The 25,257-nt window shown below is 39.7% G+C and overlaps 1 protein-coding gene across 1 annotated transcript in view; it reads right to left on the bottom strand.

The window, feature by feature from the left end:
• LOC121386565 (EGF-like domain-containing protein 1) overlaps positions 1-25,257 on the bottom strand; it is a 344,832-nt gene that overhangs the window by 8,998 nt on the left and 310,577 nt on the right. Inside the window, exons 5-6 of the mRNA XM_041517511.1 lie at positions 24,721-24,890; positions 16,623-16,847 (exon numbers count right to left, since the gene is read on the bottom strand). Of these exons, the coding sequence (XP_041373445.1) occupies positions 16,623-16,847; positions 24,721-24,890 (395 nt within the window). The remainder of the gene's footprint in view (positions 1-16,622; positions 16,848-24,720; positions 24,891-25,257) is intronic.

A 25,257-nucleotide genomic window follows, 5' to 3' on the forward strand; every position in this document is an offset into this window, starting at 1 on the left:
ATTGCTCCACGGCGGCTTAAATACGGACTCCATAGAAACAAAGAAAGGAAATGTGTTTTTGAATTGGTAGTATGCTGACAAAAGCATCCTACTTAGAAATGAATCAGTCTCGCAGAATGTTCAGCCATATTTCAAATTTCAAGAACCACCAACTCTTCTTTTCATACACTAAAACGATAGCGTCTAAGAAAGTCCAATTATACACACGTTCTTCGGAACATTAATTTGAGCAGCCACAATTTTAATATTACGGAACTGTTACTTCGAATTTACGAAGCCTGTTTTTGTTAAACGCAGGTGTTTAAGCATTATAAATGTCTGTAGTTATATGCATGTAGTCCAGTCAATCTAAGTTTAAAAAAGGCCTAACCTAGAACAAATTGCAACACAATTTATTTTTGTTGTATTTTATCCTCAAAGCCATCCTAGACAACATAACAAAAATGTACATTGATGTAGGTGGTGGAAAGTGACTAAATTTACATAAATTAAATATGTCCGCCACAGGTATATTTTTCAGCAGTATGCACATGCATGTGTGCTAAAACAAGCTATATTTAGTAAATGATGTCTTAATTGCATTGTATTTTGTCTTTAATAACTTGCTTGATGACTTAGAAATACCTCCCTTAATTTATAGTTTAAAATGTGTTTTTATTTTTCAACATGGCTGCCAACATTCCCATGGAAATAACAGTTCCTTAACATTCCAAAGAGATCCAAGATCTTGATAATCTTGCAACATCTTTAATTTTTGTTGCAACTTACTCTCAAAGCCATCTTAGACAACATATCAAACATGTACATTTACATATGTTGGGGAAGTGACTAATTTACATAAATTAAAATGGCTGCTACACGGCATATGTTACAATAACATACACTTGTATGCGTACCACTACCAGATATATTTAGTAAAGGATGTTTTACATAGTTGTAGTTTGTCCATAATAAACGACTTGTTGAGTTAGAAAAACCTCTCTTTATTTATAATTTAAAATGGTTTTCATTTTTCAAGATGACCGCCAACATTCCCACTGAAATGAAAGTTCCTTAAAATTCGAATGTGATCTGAGATTTGGTAATCTTGTAAAATTTATTTTTGTTGTAATGTTCTCTCAATACCATCCTATACAACATATGAAAGGGAATTTGATGTAGCCGGGGGAAAGTGACTAATTTGGATAATTAAATATGGCCGCCACATGGCATATTTTTCAATAGTAAACACATGTATGTGTGCTGAAATGAGATATACTTAGTATATGCTATTTTAAATTCATTGTATTTTGTTTGTAATAACCTACATAACGACTTAGACCTCCATTAATTTATATCTTAAGATGGTTTTCATTTTTCAAGATGGCCACCAACATTAACATTGAAATAATAGTTCCTCTATAGTGATCTGAGATCTTGGTAATCCATAGCATTTGTGTAGAAAAATGTAGTATGTCATTTTGTAGATTAATGAGTTCCACATATAACATGGTCTTACAGCTAATCAGTGAGGCTTCTGAAAACCGAAATTTGTGCATCCAATTAATTTCCATTTCATACATGCAACCATCCAACTTCCTTCCATGAGCACCATTGTGTCATAGTCTGTTTTGTCAGTGCTCCAATAGACATTTGAAATTGCACATCAATGATGAGGCAAAACCTATTTGCCCTGAAATGGGTTTCTCCATTTTTACATAATGTCTATCTCTAGCACAAAATAACACAAATGTAGACATTCCAATCACAAAGATACCGTACCTTATTCAGCAAATTATTAGTTCCATACATACATGTATATAGTAAAAGGCAGACTCGAAGAATTTAACAGATCAGAAGAATTTGCCTCCTCCAAAATCAAGTTTTAAAAACAAATTCTGTTCCCTAGTCAAGTAGACTCAGTAGCACTTGATTGACAAATATGGGCATTGTCGCTTATAGATGGACCTGATCCATATCCATCTAATACTGTTTTTGTGTAACATTGCACATTTCACATTCCTGGGGTACTGTCACATCATACCCTTGTTCGACAAACCAAATCTGAATGACAATAAGACAGTTCCCATGATTGCCACTTCCCAGGACAAGACATCCTTTGTACGTTGTCTTTAGGAAGATTGCACACTACAGAATAGCCATCGGACATAAGGCTGGTGCATTGTACATTGTCTTTAGGAAGACTGCACACTACAGAATAGCCCTCGGACATAAGGCTGGTAGTTTGTACGTTGTCTTTAGGAAGACTGCACACAACAGAATAGCCCTCGGACATAAGGCTGGTAGATTGTACGTTGTCTTTAGGAAGACTGCACACTACAGAATAGCCCTCGGACATAAGGCTGGTGCATTGTACGTTGTCTTTAGGAAGACTGCACACTACAGAATAGCCCTCGGACATAAGGCTGGTAGTTTGTACGTTGTCTTTAGGAAGACTGCACACAACAGAATAGCCCTCGGACATAAGGCTGGTAGATTGTACGTTGTCTTTAGGAAGACTGCACACTACAGACTAGCCCTCGGACATAAGGCTGGTAGATTGTACGTTGTCTTTAGGAAGACTGCACACAACAGAATAGCCCTCGGACATAAGGCTGGTAGATTGTACGTTGTCTTTAGGAAGACTGCACACTACAGAATAGCCCTCGGACATAAGGCTGGTAGATTGTACGTTGTCTTTAGGAAGACTGCACACCACAGAAGCCCTCGGACATAGGGTTGGTAGATTGTACGTTGTGTTTTGGAAGACTGCACACTACAGAATAGTCCTCGGACATAAGGCTGGTAGATTGTACGTTGTCTTTAGGAAGACTGCACACTACAGAATAGCCCTCGGACATAAGGCTGGTAGATTGTACGTTGTCTTTAGGAAGACTGCACACTACAGAATAGCCCTCGGACATAAGGCTGGGAGGTTGCACGTTGTCTTTAGGAAGACTGCAACCTACAGAAGCCATCGGACATAAGGCTGGTAGATTGTACGTTGTCTTTAGGAAGACTGGACACTACAGAATACCTCGGACATAAGGCTGGTAGGTTGTACGTTGTCTTTAGGAAGACTGCACACTACAGAAGACCTCGGACATAAGGCTGGTAGATGGAACGTTGTCTTTAGGATGACTGCACACTACAGAAGCCATCGAACGTAAGGCTGGTAGATTGTACGTTGTCTTTAGGATGACTACACACTACAGAAGCCCTCGGACATAAGGCTGGTAGATTGTACGTTGTCTTTAGGATGACTGAACCAACAGATGCCAGCATTTCCCTATCTGTTGACACGGACACTGTTGGTGAGGAGTATCTGGACAAGACTTTGCCATTGGGAGAATCAGAAACTCCTATTAGTTTTGTAGAGTCTGATACAGATGACGACCCACTTGTAGGAGAGCCAGTTGAGCAGTCAGATTCCAACTCCGATATTAGAGAGGAACCAGTTCAACTGGACGATAATGATTCCCCAGAGGAAGTCATGGAGCTGCCCGATCCTGGTGAAGACATGCCGAGGAGATCTCTACGAAACAGACGACCCCCAGCATGGATGACCGATGGAGGATTTGCTATGGTCCACACAACTGATTGTGATTGGAGAGACAGAGCAATTTTTTTTAACTTACTTAGCCTCAAATAATCTCTTCCAAGGTATGCCAGAGAATGTGGTTTCCACTTTGATATCAATTGTTACCAAGGTATCGGAGTCTTAGTTTGTAAATGACGGGGACGCCATTTCTCAAGAGGGGGCAACATGTAACAGTGTGTGAAATGTATGAGGTCCATGTAAATACTATAACGTACACCTTTCACTAATGTGTTTTATTCTGTACATAATTGTTTATTTTACCTTTAATTAACATTTTATTAGTTTATTAGGTTTTCCCGTATAGAATATACTATACGGGCAACGCCCAAGTGATGTTTCCCGCCAAAGATTGGGGCGAATTGTCCGTGCGGGTATTTAGACCAATCGCTATAGTTTATTGTGTAGTGGTCACTGTTTTATGATCACGTGACGGACACTGCTGTAATAATTATTTTGGTAAAGACGTTCTTTTCACTGCTCCGCTCTGTTTAATTTCTTTCTATTACTGTACCACGTGCACTGTACACATAAGGTAAGACTAACAAGCAAGTTATAATATAATTATAATATAACATAGTATTTATAACCAGTACGTACTTTTATATACATTAAAAGAGTTTTGATTAAAAGCTAGTAAACATATGTTATAATAAAAGAATGATGATGTTGTTTAATAGTAAGCTTAGTAATTAATATAAAACCAACTAAAGTTATACAATGTTTCTATATATAATAAAACTCACATTTTAAAGTAATATATGAATAAGTTATTTTCCTAGTTAATGGTGTATAAAAATGTATAGGTAACGTCTAAGGTTATCATGGCAGCCATATTGCAATAATGGTATTTACATGATAACTTATGTCATTTTATTTGTTTCTAGGCTGGAACTATATAACAGCTAAGCGTTCCAGTCACTGACCATTTTGCCCATAGCAAAGGTGTGTAGAATAATGTAATGTAATGTATTTATTTGGATTGTGTGTGGTATTTGTCATATAACGCACGTGCTTTGTATGCTGCACATACGTTTCATGAGCGCCTGGCCAGTGCAATTGAATCGTATGTGTGTCGTATAAAAGATTATTGGATTGTTTGTGGTGTATTCCATCCCTGGAGATTTATATATTGGATTATATTAATAAGTATTAATATACTGGTGTAGTAGATGCATATTTCCATATACGATAGATGGGTTAATTACTTAATATAAATATATAACAGATGCCCTTTCCAATTAAGCGTTACGCATTTTATTTACATTTATTTATTTAGTATTTTATTTTGGTAGCGAGTACATTAAGGGAAGTTAAGTTGGTATAATTACCCAGGTGTTGAATAAAGGCAGATCATGCTATATATGTTATTTATATGCCTTGATATAATTCAATCATCTTTGAATTATGAATTATGTACATGATTGAATGTTGATTGAGTTTTATGTGTGTATTTTAACTATTTAAGCCTGTGATATTTATTATTGTTTATTGTCTTTACAGGGTCGTTATACATATATAATGCTTAAACACCTGTTTATGACTTACACGCGTATAACTACATACATCTATAATGCTTAAACACCTGTTTATGACTTACACGCATATAACTACATACATCTATAATGCTTAAACACCTGTTTATGACTTCCACGCGTATAACTACATACATCTATAATGCTTAAACACCTGTTTATGACTTACACGCATATAACTACATACATCTATAATGCTTAAACACCTGTTTATGACTTCCACGCGTATAACTACATACATCTATAATGCTTAAGCACCTGTTGATGACATCCACGCGTATAACTACATACATCTATAATGCTTAAGCACCTGTTTATGACTTACACGCGTATAACTACATACATCTATAATGCTTAAGCACGTCTTTATGACTTACACGGTTATAACTACATACATCTATAATGCTTAAACACCTAGCTGCGTTTAAAAAAAACAGGCTTCGTAAATTCGGCCCACAATATTTAATATTTCTGATGATTTGACAGAATTGATGCCTCTTCTTAAACAACCATTGATCCTTCGCAAGATAAGAACTATATTGTTTTCCATTTCGTTAACAGAGATGGACTGACGCCTGAGTAGTATACTGGGAAGAGAGGCTAACAGCAACAACACACTTCAGTATCACATGAAGACTGTAGTGTTAGACATTGCTCCACAGCGGTTGACAAAGCCTAAGTACGGACTCCATAGAAACAAAGAAAGGAAATGTGTTTCTGAATTGGTAGTATGCTAACAAAGGCATTCTACGTAGCAATAAATCAGTCTCCCGGAATGTTCAGCCATATTTTCAAATTCCGCGAACCACCAACTCTTTTTTTTGTCATACATTAAAACGATAGCGTCTAGAAATGTTAAATTATAAATGCGTTCTACGGAACATTGATTTGAGCAGCCACAACATATCATTACCCACCTATAATCCAGTCAATCTAAGGTTAAAAAAGACCTAACCTAGAAGTTATTGCAACAACATTTATTTTTGTTTTATCCTCGAAGACATCCTAGACAACATATCAAAAATGTGCATTGATGTAGGTGGTGGAAAGTGACTAAATCTGTATAAATTAAATATGGCCGCCACAGGTATATTTTTCAGCAGTATACATATGTATGTGTGCTAAAACAAAATATATTTAGTAAATGATGTTTTAATTGCATTGTATTTTGTCTGTAATAACATACTTGATGAGTTAGAAATACCTCCCTTAATTGATAATTTAAAATAGTTTTTATTTTTTAAGATGGTGCCAACATCCCGACGGAAATACCAATTCCTTAAAATTCCAAAGTGATAATCTTGCAACATCATTAATATTTGTTGTAACTTACTCTGAAAGCCATCTTAGAAAACATATTAAAAAAGCACATTTACGTATGTTGGGGAAGTGACTAATTTACATAAATTAAAATGGCTGCTACACGGCATATGTTACAATAACATACACTTGTATGCGTACCACTACCAGATATATTTAGTAAAGGATGTTTTACATAGTTGTAGTTTGTCCATAATAAACGACTTGTTGAGTTAGAAAAACCTCTCTTTATTTATAATTTAAGATGGTTTTCATTTTTCAAGATGACCGCCAACATTCCCACTGAAATGAAAGTTCCTTAAAATTCGAATGTGATCTGAGATTTGGTAATCTTGTAAAATTTATTTTTGTTGTAATGTTCTCTCAATACCATCCTATACAACATATGAAAGGGAATTTGATGTAGCCGGGGGAAAGTGACTAATTTGGATAATTAAATATGGCCGCCACATGGCATATTTTTCAATAGTAAACACATGTATGTGTGCTGAAATGAGATATACTTAGTATATGCTATTTTAAATTCATTGTATTTTGTTTGTAATAACCTACATAACGACTTAGACCTCCATTAATTTATATCTTAAGATGGTTTTCATTTTTCAAGATGGCCACCAACATTAACATTGAAATAATAGTTCCTCTATAGTGATCTGAGATCTTGGTAATCCATAGCATTTGTGTATAAAAATGTAGTATGTCATTTTGTAGATTAATGAGTTCCACATATAACATGGTCTTACAGTTAATCAGTGAGGCTTCTGAAAACCGAAATTTGTGCATCCAATTAATTTCCATTTCATACATGCAACCATCCAACTTCCTTCCATGAGCACCATTGTGTCATAGTCTGTTTTGTCAGTGCTCCAATAGACATTTGAAATTGCACATCAATGATGAGGCAAAACCTATTTGCCCTGAAATGGGTTTCTCCATTTTTACATAATGTCTATCTCTAGCACAAAATAACACAAATGTAGACATTCCAATCACAAAGATACCGTACCTTATTCAGCAAATTATTAGTTCCATACATACATGTATATAGTAAAAGGCAGACTCGAAGAATTTAACAGATCAGAAGAATTTGCCTCCTCCAAAATCAAGTTTTAAAAACAAATTCTGTTCCCTAGTCAAGTAGACTCAGTAGCACTTGATTGACAAATATGGGCATTGTCGCTTATAGATGGACCTGATCCATATCCATCTAATACTGTTTTTGTGTAACATTGCACATTTCACATTCCTAGGGTACTGTCACATCATACCCTTGTTCGACAAATCAAATCTGAATGACAATAAGACAGTTCCCATGATTGCCACTTCCCAGGACAAGACATCCTTTGTACGTTGTCTTTAGGAAGATTGCACACTACAGAATAGCCATCGGACATAAGGCTGGTGCATTGTACATTGTCTTTAGGAAGACTGCACACTACAGAATAGCCTTCGGACATAAGGCTGGTAGTTTGTACGTTGTCTTTAGGAAGACTGCACACAACAGAATAGCCCTCGGACATAAGGCTGGTAGATTGTACGTTGTCTTTAGGAAGACTGCACACTACAGAATAGCCCTCGGACATAAGGCTGGTAGATTGTACGTTGTCTTTAGGAAGACTGCACACTACAGAATAGCCCTCGGACATAAGGCTGGTAGTTTGTACGTTGTCTTTAGGAAGACTGCACACAACAGAATAGCCCTCGGACATAAGGCTGGTAGATTGTACGTTGTCTTTAGGAAGACTAGCACACAGGCTGGTAGATTGTACGTTGTCTTTAGGAAGACTGCACACAACAGAATAGCCCTCGGACATAAGGCTGGTAGATTGTACGTTGTCTTTAGGAAGACTGCACACTACAGAATAGCCCTCGGACATAAGGCTGGTAGATTGTACGTTGTCTTTAGGAAGACTGCACACTACAGAATAGCCCTCGGACATAAGGCTGGTAGATTGTACGTTGTCTTTAGGAAGACTGCACACTACAGAATAGCCCTCGGACATAAGGCTGGTAGATTGTACGTTGTCTTTAGGAAGACTGCACACTACAGAATAGCCCTCGGACATAAGGCTGGTAGATTGTACGTTGTCTTTAGGAAGACTGCACACTACAGAAGCCCTCGGACATAAGGCTGGTAGATTGTACGTTGTCTTTAGGAAGACTAAGGCACACTGCACACTACAGAAGCCCTCGGACATAAGGCTGGTAGATTGTACGTTGTCTTTAGGAAGACTGCACACTACAGAAGCCCTCGGACATAAGGCTGGTAGATTGTACGTTGTCTTTAGGATGACTGCACACTACAGAAGCCCTCGGACATAAGGCTGGTAGATTGTACGTTGTCTTTAGGAAGACTGCACACTACAGAAGCCCTCGGACATAAGGCTGGTAGATTGTACGTTGTCTTTAGGAAGACTGCACACTACAGAAGCCCTCGGACATAAGGCTGGTAGATTGTACGTTGTTTTTGGGAAGACTGCACACTACAGGAGCCCTCGGACATAAGGCTGGTAGATTGTACGTTGTCTTTAGGAAGACTGCACACTACAGAAGCCCTCGGACATAAGGCTGGTAGATTGTACGTTGTCTTTAGGAAGACTGCACACTACAGAATAGCCCTCGGACATAAGGCTGGTAGATTGTACGTTGTCTTTAGGAAGACTGCACACTACAGAAGCCCTCGGACATAAGGCTGGTAGATTGTACGTTGTCTTTAGGAAGACTGCACACTACAGAAGCCCTCGGACATAAGGCTGGTAGATTGTACGTTGTCTTTAGGAAGACTGCACACTACAGAAGCCCTCGGTAATTGGTACATTGTAGTTATCTTTAGGACTGACTGCACATGTTTTCTAATGCAGTAAATAAGGCTGGTAGATTGTACGTTGTCACAGGAAGACTGCATACTACAGACGACCTCTGACCAGTTGCGGTGCACTGGTTGGTTGGAAGACTGAAAAGACTGCACAATACAGTTGAATGGACATAAGGCTGGTAGATTGTACGTTGTCTTTAGGAAACTGCACACAACAAGCCCTCGGACATAACAGATTGTACGTTGTCTTTAGGAAGACTGCACACTACCGGTTCCTCACATAAGGCTGGTAGATTGTACGTTGTTTTAAAGACTGCACACTACAGTAGCCCTCGGACATAGGCTGGTACATTGTACGTTGTCTTTAGGAAGACTGCACACAATGACTTCTCTCACATAAGGCTACATCGACGTTTTCTCACACTACAACCACTACATCGACTTGTCTCACACACACTAAGAAGCCCTCGGACATAAGGCTGGTAGATTGTACGTTGTCTTTAGGAAGACTGCACACCATAGACATAAGGCTGGTAATTAATCAGGAAGACTGCACATTCGATAGTCGGACATAACATTTACGTTGTAATTAGGAAGACTGACACTTAGACATTGTACGTTGTCACTGCACAGGAAACCTCGCTAACATACGTTGTCTTTAGGAAGACTAACTACAAAATCGGACATAAGGCTTTTTGTACATGTCTTTAGGAAGACTGCACACTACAGAAGACCTCGGACATAAGGCTGGTAGATGGTACGTTGTCACACACTACAGACAGGCTGGTAGATTGTACGTTGTCTTTAGGAAGACTACACACTACAGAAGCCCTCGGACACACTTTAGGAAGACTGCACCAGAATAGCCCTCGGACATAAGGCTGGTACATCGACTTCGGACATCTACGTTGTCTTTAGGAAGACTGCACACTACAGAAGCCCTCGGACATAAGGCTGGTAGATTGTACGTTGTCTTTCTCACACACTAACATAAGGCTGGTAGATTGGACGTTGTCTTTAGGAAGACTGCACACTACAGAATAGCCCTCGGACATAAAACGTTGTCTTTAGGAAGACTGCACACACATCGACTTGTCTCACACTAACCACTAGATCGACTTCTTTTCTGCACAAGCACCACACATCGCACAGTCTCCCACACCCCCCCCACATAAGGCTGGTACATCGACGTTGTCCCACACTGCAACCACTACATCGACTTGTCGCACACTAACCACTACATCGACTTGTCCCACACTAACCACCACAATGACTTCTCCCACATTAACCACTGCATCGACTTCTCTCACACTAACCACTACATCGACTTGTCTCACACAAACCACCACATCGACGTCTCCCACACTAACCATTATATTGACTTGTATCACACTAACCACCACATCGACTTCTCTTACACTAACCACTACATCGACTTGTCTCACACCACTACATCGACTTCTCTCTCACTAAGGACCACATCGATTTCTCTCACACTAACCACTACGTCGACTTCTCCCACACTAAGCACCACATCGACTTCTCCCACACTAATCACAACATCGACTTCTCTCACATTAACCACTACATCGACTTCTCTCGCAGTAACCACTACATCGACTTCTCTCTCACTAAGAACCACATCCACTTCTCTCACACTAACCACTACATCGACTTCTCTTACACTAACCACCACATCGACTTCTCTGACACTAACCACTACATCGACTTCTCTCACACTAACCACTACATCGACTTGTCTCACACTAACCACTACATCGACTTCTCTTACACTAACCACTACATCGACTTGTCTCACACTAACCACTACATCGACTTCTCTCACACTAACCACCACATCGATTTCTCTCACACTAACCACTACATCGACTTCTCTCACACTAACCACCACATCGACTTCTCCCACACTAACCACTACATCGACTTCTCTCACACTAAGCACAACATGGACTTCTCTCACATTAACCACTACATCGACTTCTCTCGCAGTAACCACTACATCAACTTCTCTCTCACTAAGAACCACATCGACTTCTCTCACACTAACCACTACATCGACTCCTCTCACACTAACCACCACATCGACGTCTCCCACACTAACCATTATATCGACTTCTCTAACACTAACCACTACATCGACTTCTCTCACACTAACCACTACATCGACTTCTCTCACACTAACCACTACATCGATTTCTCTCACACTAACCACTACATCGACTTCTCTCACACTAACCACTACATCGACTTCTCTCACACTAACCACTACATCGATTTCTCTCACACTAACCACTACATCGACTTCTCTCACACTAACCACTACATCGACTTCTGTCAGACAGATAGGCCAGATATGAGACACTCTCTACACATAAATTACATGAATCTCCACTCCTTAAACACACATCGTCGATTTTCTCTGAAATGTGTATGATATAAACAAAACACAGCCAGATTAAACAAGCGTTCTAAGAAATGTGTATGATATAAACACAACAGAGCCAGATACAAGCGTTCTGAGACACTAACCACTATATAAAGCGTTCTGAGAAATGTGTCTCACAGAGCCAGATTAAACAAGCGTTCTCAAGCATTCTGAGAAATGTGTATGATATAAACACACAACAGAGCGAGTTCCAGAAATGTGTATGATATAAACAAGCTAAGCCAGATTCAAGCGTTCTGTCCTAGTGTATGATATAAACACAACAGAGTGTGATTAAACAAGCGTTCTGAGAAATGTGTATGATATAAACACAACAGAGCCTGATTAAACAAGCGTCCTGAGAAATGTGTATGATATAAACACAACAGAGCCAGATTAAACAAGCGTCCTGAGAAATGTGTATGATATAAACACAACAGAGTCAGATTAAACAATCGTCCTGAGAAATGTGTATGATATAAACACAACAGAGCCAGATTAAACAAGCGTCCTGAGAAATGTGTATGATATAAACACATCATCTCAATATATTGAGGTTTTGCACACACACCCCCCCCCCCAAAAAAAAAAAAAAAAGAAGAAAAAAAAACCCCCAAAAAAGAAAAAAAAGACCCCAACCAAACAAACAAAAAACAACCCAATTAAATCCGAAAAATAAATGTTCGTATCTCCAAAGTTTAAGCGCCATATCTCTGTCAGAAATAAGTAAAGAGTCATGAAAATCAGACTTGATAACGTACGTGATAAAGCTATACACAAAATTTCATCTCTATATATTGAGGTATTGCAACAACAACAAAAAAGGGCCGTTGAACAAATTTGATTATCTTCTAACTTCAAGGGCTATAACACTGCAAAAATGGGTAACTTGATCTGTAGCATTATATGTTAAAGCTATACACACAATATCAGCTCAATATCTTGATGCATTGCGAAACAAACATTCGGACGGACAGACAGACAGACAGACAGAAGGACGGAGATGAAACCTACAGTGCCCTCCGACTGGGCCGGTAGGGGACTAATAAGTGCGGTTTTGAGGGACGAGAGATGAAACCTATAGTGCCTCCGACTGGGCCGGTAGGGGACTAATAAGTGCGGTTTTGAAGGATGAGATTCCGGTTTTGAGAAGTTTCACTGTATAAACACAACGTCTGTCAATTAACGTGAAAACTTACCAGAACCACAATCTTTGTCATAGTGTTCGACAACCGGCATGCCCTTCAAGCTGGGGGTGTCCGTGTAGAACATGGTGCAAATCTCCTGCGTCTTGATGTAGTCAATAGCTTTGCACCGTGGCTCGTTGTTGCAAGCATTCTTACAATCGTCCACAACTTTCATGCCGTTCAGAATGTCATCAAAATCAATGCTGCTCCTTTTTCCTAAGGTTTGAATGTATTTGCAACTTTCTCCCCCTATGAAAAAAGAAATCCCAAGCAACTAAGCATACTCAAACACATTCATATTTGCATACAAGACAAACACACAAAGATCAAAGAAAAGCACAACACACACACTGTGGCATGTAGTCATCAAAGGAAACCTGCTACATGTTTTCTAATGCAGCAAGCGATCTTATATATGGACCTTCTCACAGACAGGAAAGCACATACCACAACCTCTGACCAGTTGTGGTGCACTGGATGGAACGAGAAAAAACAAATCAGTTGAATGGATCCACCGAGGTTATTTGATCCTGCGATGCAAGCACCTCAATGGAGCACACCGGGTCCCACCCAGAGCAAGTTTAACGACTCTGATGGGTAGGTACAAGACCACAACATCGACATCTCCCACACTAAGCACCACATGGACTTCTGTCACACTAACCACTACATCGACGTCTCTCACACTAACCACTACATCGACTTCTGTCACACTAAACACCACATCGACATATCTCACACTAACCACTACATCGACATCTCCCACACTAAGCACCACATGGACTTCTGTCACACTAACCACTACATCGACGTCTCTCACACTAACCACTACATTGACTTCTCTCACACTAACCACTACATAGACTTCTATCACACTAACCACTACATCGATTTCTCTCACTAACCACTACATCGACGTCTCTCACACTAACCACTACAATGACTTCTCTCACACTAACCACTACATCGACTTCTCTCACACTAACCACTACATCGACTTCTCTCACACTAACCACTACATCGACTTATCTCACACTAACCACTACATCGACTTCTCTCACACTAACCACTACATCGACTTCTCTCACACTAACCACTACATCGACATATCTCACACTAACCACTACATAGACTTCTCTCACACTAACCACTACATCGACTTCTGTCACACTAAACACCACATCGACATATCTCACACTAACCACTACATCGACGTCTCTCACACTAACCACTACATTGACTTCTCTCACACTAACCACTACATAGATTTCTCTCACGCTAACCACTACATCGATTTCTCTCACTAACCACTACATCGACGTCTCTCACACTAACCACTGCAATGACTTCTTCCACACTAACCACTACATCGACTTCTCCCACACTAACCACTACATTGACTTCTCTCACACTAACCACTACATCGACTTCTTTCACACTAACCACTACATCGACTTCTCTCACACTAAGCACTACATCGACTTCTCTCACACTAAACACCACATCGACATATCTCACACTAACCACTATATAGACTTCTCTCACACTAACTACTACATAGACTTCTCTCACACTAACCACTACATCGACATATCTCACACTAACCACTACATAGACTTCTCTCACACTAACCACTACATCGACTTCTGTCACACTAAACACCACATCGACATATCTCACACTAACCACAATATAGACTCCTCTCACACTAACTACTACATCGACTTCTCTCACACTAACCACTACATCGACTTCTTTCACACTAACCACTACATCGACTTCTCTCACACTAAGCACTACATCGACTTCTCTCACACTAAACACCACATCGACATATCTCACACTAACCACTATATAGACTTCTCTCACACTAACTACTACATAGACTTCTCTCACACTAACCACTACATCGACATATCTCACACTAACCACTACATAGACTTCTCTCACACTAACCACTACATCGACTTCTGTCACACTAAACACCACATCGACATATCTCACACTAACCACTATATAGACTTCTCTCACACTAACCACTACATAGACTTCTCTCACACTAACCACTACATCGACATATCTCACACTAACCACTACATCGACTTCTCCCACACTAACCACTACATTGACTTCTCTCACACTAAGCACTACATAGACCTCTATCACACTAACCACTACATCGACTTCTTTCACACTAACCACTACATCGACTTCTCTCACACTAAGCACTACATCGACTTCTCTCACACTAAACACCACATCGACATATCTCACACTAACCACTATATAGACTTCTCTCACACTAACTACTACATAGACTTCTCTCACACTAACCACTACATCGACATATCTCACACTAACCACTACATAGACTTCTCTCACACTAACCACTACATCGACTTCTGTCACACTAAACACCACATCGACATATCTCACACTAACCACAATATAGACTCCTCTCACAGTAACTACTACATCGACTTCTCTCACACTAACCACTACATCGACTTCTTTCACACTAACCACTACATCGACTTCTCTCACACTAAGCACTACATCGACTTCTCTCACACTAAACACCACATCGACATATCTCACACTAACCACTATATAGACTTCTCTCACACTAACTACTACATAGACTTCTCTCACACTAACCACTACATCGACATATCTCACATTAACCACTACATAGACTTCTCTCACACTAACCACTACATCGACATCTGTCACACTAAACACCACATCGACATATCTCACACTAACCACTATATAGACTTCTCTCACACTAACCACTACATAGACTTCTCTCACACTAACCACTACATCGACATATCTCACACTAACCACTACATCGACTTCTCCCACACTAACCACTACATTGACTTCTCTCACACTAAGCACTACATAGACCTCTATCACACTAACCACTACATCGACTTCTCTCACACTAACCACTACATAGACTTCTCTCACACTAACCACTACATCGACTTCTGTCACACTAACCACTACATCGACTTCTCTCACACTAACCACTACATCGACTTCTTTCACACTAACCACTACATCGACTTCTCTCACACTAAGCACTACATCGACTTCTCTCACACTAAGCACTACATCGACTTCTTTCACACTAACCACTACATCGACTTCTCTCACACTAACCATTAACAACTCACTGACAAGCTAGATAGCCGAAGTGTGAGCACGAAAACAACTGCAAATGAATGAATTTATGAATGAATGAATGCAATAAATGAATTAATGAATGAATGAATGAATGAACAAGCGTCTTGAGAGTTCTGTTAAAGCAATACATGTCCCCTATCAGGCATATCAATTTTTCGGATCTCCTTAACTTTTGGGCCATAACTCTGAGACAAATGAGAAAATCACTATGAACGTTACCCTTGATCCATAGCAGTATATGATACAGCTGAGAGTTCTGCTATCGAGTACATGTCCTCTAACGGATAGCTCGATCTGTAGCAGTACACAGAATATCAGCTCAATATCTTGCGAAACAAAGATCACTGATTGGCTAACCCTAACCCTAGGATTAGGATTAGGATTAGGATTAGGGTTAGGGTTAGGATTAGGACGGGAGTCAGATTTTGAGAAGTTTCACTGTATAAACACAACGTCCGTCAATCTACGTGAAAAATTACCAGAACCACAATCGTTGTCATAGTGGTCGCTACTCTCCATGTAGGACAAGATTTACGTGAAAACTTACTAGAAGCACAATGTTTCTCATAGAATTGTTCATCCGGATTGTAATCCGTTTCGGACGACACGTAGCGTATCATGCAAGAGTCTCTCAGGTGAGTAAAAAATTTGCACTGGGGATTGGCGTTGCAAGCTTTTTTACAATCTTCCACAGATGTTTCAGAAAGTGTGACATCAGGTTCAACGGTCATCGTTGTGTCGTTGATTACACTGTATTCGCAACTTTGTCCCCCTGTAAAAAAAAAAAAAAATCCCAAACAACTAAGGGTACTGAAACATCTTCATATTTACACACAAGTCAAACACACAAAGATATGCGCGCACACGCACACACACAGACACACACACACACACACACACACACACACACACACAAACATACACACACACACACACACACGCGCGCGCATGCAGAAACTCAAACACACACAAATATACACTAAAACATCCAACAGAAATCAACGCACATATACAAACAATCCCCAGCCACAAACCCATACACAAACCCATGCACAAACCCATACACACGCACAACAACAAACACAAATACACAGGGATGCATACAAAACAGAGAAGAAAAAAAAAACCCCACACACACACAGCTCAGATATACACAACAAACACATATACACACACACACATACGCGCGCGCACACAGACACATACACTGAGCGATACACAGACAGGGAGGGGGAGGTAGAGACACACATACAGACATTTTGAGTGGTCGTTGCTGTTTCTAGGGTGAAAGACTGCAAAGTAATAGTAATTTTGGCTTCCCCTACCCCTAATAATTGGCCCGATAATTTTCATCGGACCCCCCCCCCCCCCCCCCCCCCCCCCCCCCCCCCCCCCCGCACACAAGCACACAAACACCAAAAGAGGGATCATTTTCTCACTTATTGCCGGGTTATGGAAATGGCAAACAAGGGAAGTTGTACCTTCAAAATGCCAGTGGGTAACTTAGGGTACACGAGGACCCTCTAGATGTTACACTAAGTAAAACTGTGTTTAATCAGCCCGCTTATGTCGACGTGTTTATGATGTGGTGTTACTACATTAAAACTGTGTTTAATCAGCCCGCTTATGTCGACGTGTTTATGATGTGGTGTTACTACATTAAAACTGTGTTTAATCAGCCCGATTATGTCGACGTGTTTATGATGTGGTGTTACTACATTAAAACTGTGTTTAATCAGCCCGATTATGTCGACGTGTGTATGATGTGGTGTTACTACATTAAAACTGTGTTTAATCAGCCCGCTTATGTCGACGTGTCTATGATGTGGTGTTACTACACTAAAACTGTGTTTAATCAGCCCGCTTATGTCGATGTGTTTATAATGTGGTGTTACTACATTAAAATTGTGTTTCACCAGCCCGCTTATGTCGACGTGTTTATGATGTGGTGTTACTACATTAAAACTGTGTTTAATCAGCCCGCTTATGTCGACGTGTCTGTGATGTGGTGTTACTACATTAAAACTATATTTAATCAGCCTGCTTATGTCAATGTGTCTATGATGTGGTGTTACTGCATTAAAATTGTGTTTAATCGGCCTGCTTATCTCAATGTGTCTATGATGTGGTGTTACTACATTAAAACTATATTTAATCAGCCTGTTTATGTCGACGTGTCTGTGATGTGATGTAACTACATTAAAACTGTGTTTAATCAGCCTTCTTATGTCGACGTGTCTATGATGTTGTGTTACTACATTAAAACTGTTTAATCAGCCTTCTTATGTCGACGTGTCTATGATGTTGTGTTACTACATTAAAACTGTTTAATCAGCCTGCTTATGTCGATGTGTCTATGATGCTGGTTTTGTTACTACAAGGTGTAGTGCTTTGTGGAAAGACACACCGTATTAAGATAGCCCCTAGAGTGACAGTCAGTGACAGTCAGTGACGATATTGAAGTCATGCAAAACAATTACAATACCATTAAAAGAGTGAGTGTTATTAGGGTACAGTGTTATGTCGTTAATGTAGTGCGTGATATTAGGGTACAATGTGACCCATTTGACGCCATATTATTAACGTAGCGTGTGTTATTAGGGTACAGTGTGACCCATTTGACGCCATATTATTAACGTAGCGTGTGTTATTAGGGTACAGTGTGACCCATTTGACGCCATATTATTAACGTAGCGTGTGTTATTAGGGTACAATGTGACCCATTTGACGCCATATTATTAACGTAGCGTGTGTTATTAGGGTACAATGTGACCCATTTGACACCATATTATTAACGTAGCGTGTGTTATTAGGGTACAGTGTGACCCATTTGACGCCATATTATTAACGTAGCGTGTGTTATTAGGGTACAGTGCCATGTCATTAATGCAGTGTGTGGTATTAGGGTACAGTGTGACCCATTTGACGCCATATTATTAACGTAGCGTGTGTTATTAGGGTACAGTGTGACCCATTTGACGCCATATTATTAACGTAGCGTGTGTTATTAGGGTACAATGTGACCCATTTGACACCATATTATTAACGTAGCGTGTGTTATTAGGGTACAGTGTGACCCATTTGACGCCATATTATTAACGTAGCGTGTGTTATTAGGGTACAGTGTGACCCATTTGACACCATATTATTAACGTAGCGTGTGTTATTAGGGTACAGTGCCATGTCATTAATGTAGTGTGTGATATTAGGGTACAGTGTGACCCATTTGACGCCATATTATTAACGTAGCGTGTGTTATTAGGGTACAGTGCCATGTCATTAATGCAGTGTGTGATATTAGAGTACAGTGTGACCCATTTGACACCATATTATTAACGTAGCGTGTGTTATTAGGGTACAGTGCCATGTCATTAATGTAGTGTGTGATATTAGGGTACAGTGTGACCCATTTGACACCATATTATTAACGTAGCGTGTGTTATTAGGGTACAGTGCCATGTCATTAATGCAGTGTGTGATACTAGAGTACAATGTGACCCATTTGACACCATATTATTAACGTAGCGTGTGTTATTAGGGTACAGTGCCATGTCATTAATGCAGTGTGTGATATTAGGGTACAGTGTGACCCATTTGACACCATATTATTAACGTAGCGTGTGATATTAGGGTACAATGTGACCCATTTGACGCCATGTCATTAATGTAGTGTGTGATATTAGGGTACAGTGTGACCCATTTGACACCATATTATTAACGTAGCGTGTGATATTAGGGTACAATGTGACCCATTTGACGCCATGTCATTAAAATGTAGTGCGTGATATTAGGGTACAGTGTGACCCATTTGACGCCATATTATTAACGTAGCGTGTGTTATTAGGGTACAATGTGACCCATTTGACACCATATTATTAACGTAGCGTGTGTTATTAGGGTACAGTGTGACCCATTTGACGCCATATTATTAACGTAGCGTGTGTTATTAGGGTACAGTGCCATGTCATTAATGTAGTGTGTGTTATTAGGGTACAGTGTGACCCATTTGACGCCATATTATTAACGTAGCGTGTGTTATTAGGGTACAGTGCCATGTCATTAATGTAGTGTGTGATATTAGGGTACAGTGTGACCCATTTGACGCCATATTATTAACGTAGCGTGTGTTATTAGGGTACAGTGCCATGTCATTAATGCAGTGTGTGATATTAGAGTACAGTGTGACCCATTTGACACCATATTATTAACGTAGCGTGTGTTATTAGGGTACAGTGCCATGTCATTAATGTAGTGTGTGATATTAGGGTACAGTGTGACCCATTTGACACCATATTATTAACGTAGCGTGTGTTATTAGGGTACAGTGCCATGTCATTAATGCAGTGTGTGATATTAGAGTACAATGTGACCCATTTGACACCATATTATTAACGTAGCGTGTGTTATTAGGGTACAGTGCCATGTCATTAATGCAGTGTGTGATATTAGGGTACAGTGTGACCCATTTGACACCATATTATTAACGTAGCGTGTGATATTAGGGTACAATGTGACCCATTTGACGCCATGTCATTAATGTAGTGTGTGATATTAGGGTACAGTGTGACCCATTTGACACCATATTATTAACGTAGCGTGTGTTATTAGGGTACAGTGTGACCCATTTGACACCATATTATTAACGTAGCGTGTGATATTAGGGTACAATGTGACCCATTTGACGCCATGTCATTAAAATGTAGTGCGTGATATTAGGGTACAGTGTCACCCATTTGACGCCATATTATTAACGTAGCGTGTGTTATTAGGGTACAGTGCCATGTCATTAATGCAGTGTGTGATATTAGAGTACAGTGTGACCCATTTGACACCATATTATTAACGTAGCGTGTGTTATTAGGGTACAGTGTGACCCATTTGACGCCATATTATTAACGTAGCGTGTGTTATTAGGGTACAGTGTGACCCATTTGACGCCATATTATTAACGTAGCGTGTGTTATTAGGGTACAGTGCCATGTCATTAATGCAGTGTGTGATATTAGAGTACAGTGTGACCCATTTGACACCATATTATTAACGTAGCGTGTGTTATTAGAGTACAGTGTGACCCATTTGACACCATATTATTAACGTAGCGTGTGTTATTAGGGTACAGTGCCATGTCATTAATGCAGTGTGTGATATTAGGGTACAGTGTGACCCATTTGACACCATATTATTAACGTAGCGTGTGTTATTAGGGTACAGTGCCATGTCATTAATGCAGTGTGTGATATTAGGGTACAGTGTGACCCATTTGACACCATATTATTAACGTAGCGTGTGTTATTAGGGTACAGTGCCATGTCATTAATGCAGTGTGTGATATTAGGGTACAGTGTGACCCATTTGACACCATATTATTAACGTAGCGTGTGTTATTAGGGTACAGTGCCATGTCATTAATGCAGTGTGTGATATTAGGGTACAGTGTGACCCATTTGACACCATATTATTAACGTAGCGTGTGTTATTAGGGTACAGTGCCATGTCATTAATGTAGTGCGTGATATTAGAGTACAATGTGACCCATCTGACACCATATTATTAACGTAGCGTGTGATATTAGGGTACAGTGCCATGTCATTAATGCAGTGTGTGATATTAGGGTACAATGTGACCCATTTGACACCATATTATTAACGTAGCGTGTGATATTAGGGTACAGTGTTATGTCGTTAATGTAGTGTGTGATATTAGGGTACAGTGTGACCCATTTGACACCATATTATTAACGTAGCGTGTGATATTAGGGTACAGTGTGACCCATTTGACGCCATGTCATTAAAATGTAATGCGTGATATTAGGGTACAGTGTGACCCATTTGACGCCATGTCATTAATGTAGTGCGTGATATTAGGGTACAGTGTCACCCAGTTGACGCAAACAGTGAATTTGAATTCTTGGAACGATTCCATTCTTCAGTGGAAAGTGTGCATATTTTGACAATAATGTTCTGTGATGCTTTTATAACTTCTAAAAAGATGCCATAGCATTACAACCACGCATCAAATACTATTGACATTGAGGTTTCTTGCAACATGTTGATTTCAGTTTGTTTGTGCATATTTGTCTTCAGTGAGCAAAACAAGTGCAAACCGTGCAATATAGCGCACTGCATTGGCTATTGCAGCACGACATAGGCAATACATAAAATATCCATTTGCTGACGAGATAGATCGTACCAAACAAGATTTGTGTTCACATATATTGAATTCCCAGGGTGTCTTACAATATACATTTGGTGTGGCAGCATCATCAAACAGTTCCATCATCATCATCAAACAGTTCCATCATCACCACCATCAAACAGTTCCATCATCGTCACCATCAAACAGTTCCATCATCGTCACCATCAAACAGTTCCATCATCGTCATCATCAAACAGTTCCATCATCGTCATCATCAAACAGTTCCATCATCGTCATCATCAAACAGTTCCACCATCGTCACCATCAAACAGTTCCATCATCGTCACCATCAAACAGTTCCATTATCACCACCATCAAACAGTTCCATCATCACCACCATCAAACAGTTCCATCATCGTCACCATCAAACAGTTCCATCATCGTCACCATCAAACAGTTCCATCATCACCACCATCAAACAGTTCCATCATCACCACAATCAAACAGTTCCATCATCGTCACCATCAGACAGTTCCATCATCGTCACCATCAAACAGTTCCATCATCAGCACCATCAAACAGTTCCATCATCGCCACCATCAAACAGTTCCATCATCGTCACCATCAAACAGTTCCATCATCGTCACCATCAAACAGTTCCATCATCGTCACCATCAAACAGTTCCATCATCACCACCATCAAACAGTTCCATCATCGTCATCGTCAAACAGTTCCATCATCGTCATCATCAAACAGTTCCATCATCGTCACCATCAAACAGTTCCATCATCGTCACCATCAAACAGTTTCATCATCACCACCATCAAACAGTTCCATCATTACCACCATCAAACAGTTCCATCATCGTCACCATCAGACAGTTCCATCATCGTCACCATCAAACAGTTCCATCATCAGCACCATCAGACAGTTCCATCATCGTCACCATCAAACAGTTCCATCATCGTCACCATCAAACAGTTCCATCATCACCACCATCAAACAGTTCCATCATCACCACCATCAAACAGTTCCATCATCGTCACCATCAAACAGTTCCATCATCGTCATCATTAAACAGTTCAATCATCGTCACCATCAAACAGTTCCATCATCACCACCATCAAACAGTTCCATCATCGTTACCATCAAACAGTTCCATCATCATCATCATCAAACAGTTCCATCATCGTCACCATCAAACTTGTAGAGGGTAATATACACTTTGAATAATTTCTTCCACCACCTTTTCTTCGGAACTACAGCTCCACCACTGGTGTGCAAGGGTTTTAGCCTAACAATCGGTTTCATTATTAGCTCCCCCATGTACGGAAATGGGTATTCTAAACAATAAACTATAATTAATGTCTCATTTCAATGATCACCGAAATACGCCGTAGTTTACGAACTTGGCTCGGTCACTTTAACAAACCTGGCACGTTTTCTCTGTTTACATTAAATTGGAAGGTGAGCTGATCATTTAGAGACACCACGGTTGAACTGGATAAAACATAATCATCCTTCAGCTTGATCACAATGTTTACAACGTCAGATGCGAGGTCATCCGGACTAGTGCCGCGAATAGACTGTTCCTTGGTGTTTATGTAACAAACTCATATATATATGCTTGCTGTTGTTGGATGGGGTTTTTGTGGGGTTTTGTTTTGTTTTGGGTTTTTTGGTGGTTTTTTTTGTTGTTTTGTTGTTTTGTTTGTTTGTTTCTTGTGGGGTTTTTTGTGTGTGTTTTTTTTTTTTTTGTGTTTTTTTTTTTTTTTTTGGGTGGGGGGGAATTATTTATTGATTTATTATTATTATTATTATTATTATTATTATTATTATTGTTACTATTTTTTGTATTTCCTGCTGGAAACTCTGATGGGGGTGGAACACTGATTTCTAGCAGGAAATAAAAGAAAAAAGGAATACAACACACACACACACACACACACACACACACACACACGCACACATACACAGAGAGAGAGAGAGAGAGAGAGAGAGAGAGAGAGAGAGAGAGAGAGAGAGAGAGAGAGAGAGAGAGAGAGAGAGAGAGAGAGAGACAGACAGACAGACAGACAGACAGACAGACAGACACCCGCTTCCTACGCCAGTGGTTTGTTTTGTTACCTCTGATATAAATAAATAGTGTTATTCATTTCGGGAATTTCGTTTACATCGGGGCAAAAATCAACCTAACCATCCCTTTAAAACATGGACGCCCGTCCCTTAAACAATAGTGTGACGTCACAGGTATGGATTAACTTCGAAAATGGACTAGAGCTCGTCCCCAAAACCGTTATTTCTCAGAGGTACGTGCAATTTGGGGATTATTCAAATGTAGTTCGTGTCATTGCAAATACCAGGATGACAAGAGACACTTCGAAGGATCGGAAATGGATATTCTAAACAATAAAATATAATTAATGTCTGATATGAATGACCACAAAAAGACTATAATAATGAGAAATACGCCGTAGTTTTAAAACGTGGGTCTATCTCTTTAACAAACCTGGCGCTTTTTCTCCGTTTACGTCAAACTGGAAGGTGAGCTGATCATTTAGAGACACCACAGTGGCGTTGTTTACAACAGAATCATCCTTCAGCTTGATCACAAAGTCCACAGCGTCAGATGCGATGTCAATCGGATTAGTGCCGCTGATAGCCTGTTCCTTGTTGTTTCTGTAACACATCAATGTACAAACTCACATATATGTGCTTGTTGTTGGGATTTTTTTGTTTTGTTGTTGTTTAAATTATTTATTTTATTATTATTATTTTTTTATTATTATTATTATTATTATTATTATTATTATTTTGTATTGCAAATGTGCATTTCCTGCTGGAAAACGGATTTCTAGCAGGACATACACAAGTGGAATACAAAACACATACACACACACACACACACGCGCGCTTCCTACGACACCACTGTGTAACCATATACACACGTTTGGAAGTACTTCTAATATAAATAAATATGTTTATCCATTTCGGTCATTTTCGTTTACTTCGGGGCAAAAATCAATTCCACCCTCTATTTAAAAAA

This window comes from Gigantopelta aegis, chromosome 12 (genome assembly GCF_016097555.1).
Source record: "Gigantopelta aegis isolate Gae_Host chromosome 12, Gae_host_genome, whole genome shotgun sequence".
NCBI lineage: Eukaryota > Metazoa > Mollusca > Gastropoda > Neomphalida > Peltospiridae > Gigantopelta > Gigantopelta aegis.